Below are 864 nucleotides of genomic sequence, written 5' to 3' on the forward strand. Positions count from 1 at the left end.
GTTCAACGTTCGTGATCGCTCCGTGGATCTGCATCAAAGGTTTTGATTGTCACAAGAGATCTGCACCAAAGGTTTCGATCATCACAAGAGGTAAATATTCTATCACTGATCATGACCATTCGTAAGGATCTCTAAAGGAGAAAATTTTAATTTCCGCTGCGTTTTGGACCGCAATTCTCCTTCACCCTTTTCCGATACTTCATCAAAAGTTCAGTTCCAGTTGGAAAATCAGTTGTAAGCCCTATTCTGTTGGCAAAACACCCCCGTCATCAAGCCCAAGTCTTCGCATTTGGCCATCATCTCCATCATCAAGCCCAAGTCTTTGCATTTGGCCATCATCTCCATTATCAAGCTCAAATCTTCGCATTTGGCATCTCCGCCTATCAAGCCCAAGTCTTTGCATTTGGCCCTTATATCCCCCAAGCCCAAATCTTCGCATTTGGCCTCTCCGCCTATCAAGCCCAAGTCTTTGCATTTGGCCCTTCTATCCCCCAAGCCCAAATCTTCGCATTTGGCCTCTCCGCCTATCAAGCCCAAGTCTTTGCATTTGGCCCTTCTATCCCCCAAACCCAAATCTTCGTATTTGGCCTCTCCGCCTATCAAGCCCAAGTCTTTGCATTTGGCCCTTCTATCCCCAAGCCCAAATCTTCGCATTTGGCCTCTCCGCCTATCAAGCCCAAGTCTTTGCATTTGGCCTTTCTATCCCCCAAGCCCAAATCTTCGCATTTGACCTCTCCGCATATCAAGCCTATGTCTTTGCATTTGGCCTTTCTATCCTCCAAGCCCAAGTCTTCGTACTTGGCCTCTCTACTCATCAAGCCCAACCTTTGTGTTGGCCACCCGTCCCCTTTCCATGGTATTGTC

The 864-nt window shown here is 47.5% G+C and overlaps 1 protein-coding gene across 1 annotated transcript; it reads right to left on the reverse strand.

Moving 5' to 3' along the window:
* Positions 1 to 228: 228 nt before the first annotated feature.
* LOC127129735 (uncharacterized) lies at positions 229 to 654 on the reverse strand. Its single transcript, XM_051058865.1, has one exon. The coding sequence runs from the start codon at positions 652 to 654 to the stop codon at positions 229 to 231; it is 426 nt and encodes a 141-aa protein (XP_050914822.1).
* Positions 655 to 864: the final 210 nt, after the last annotated feature.

Source organism: Lathyrus oleraceus, chromosome 3 (assembly GCF_024323335.1).
Source record: "Lathyrus oleraceus cultivar Zhongwan6 chromosome 3, CAAS_Psat_ZW6_1.0, whole genome shotgun sequence".
NCBI classification, from domain to species: domain Eukaryota; kingdom Viridiplantae; phylum Streptophyta; class Magnoliopsida; order Fabales; family Fabaceae; genus Lathyrus; species Lathyrus oleraceus.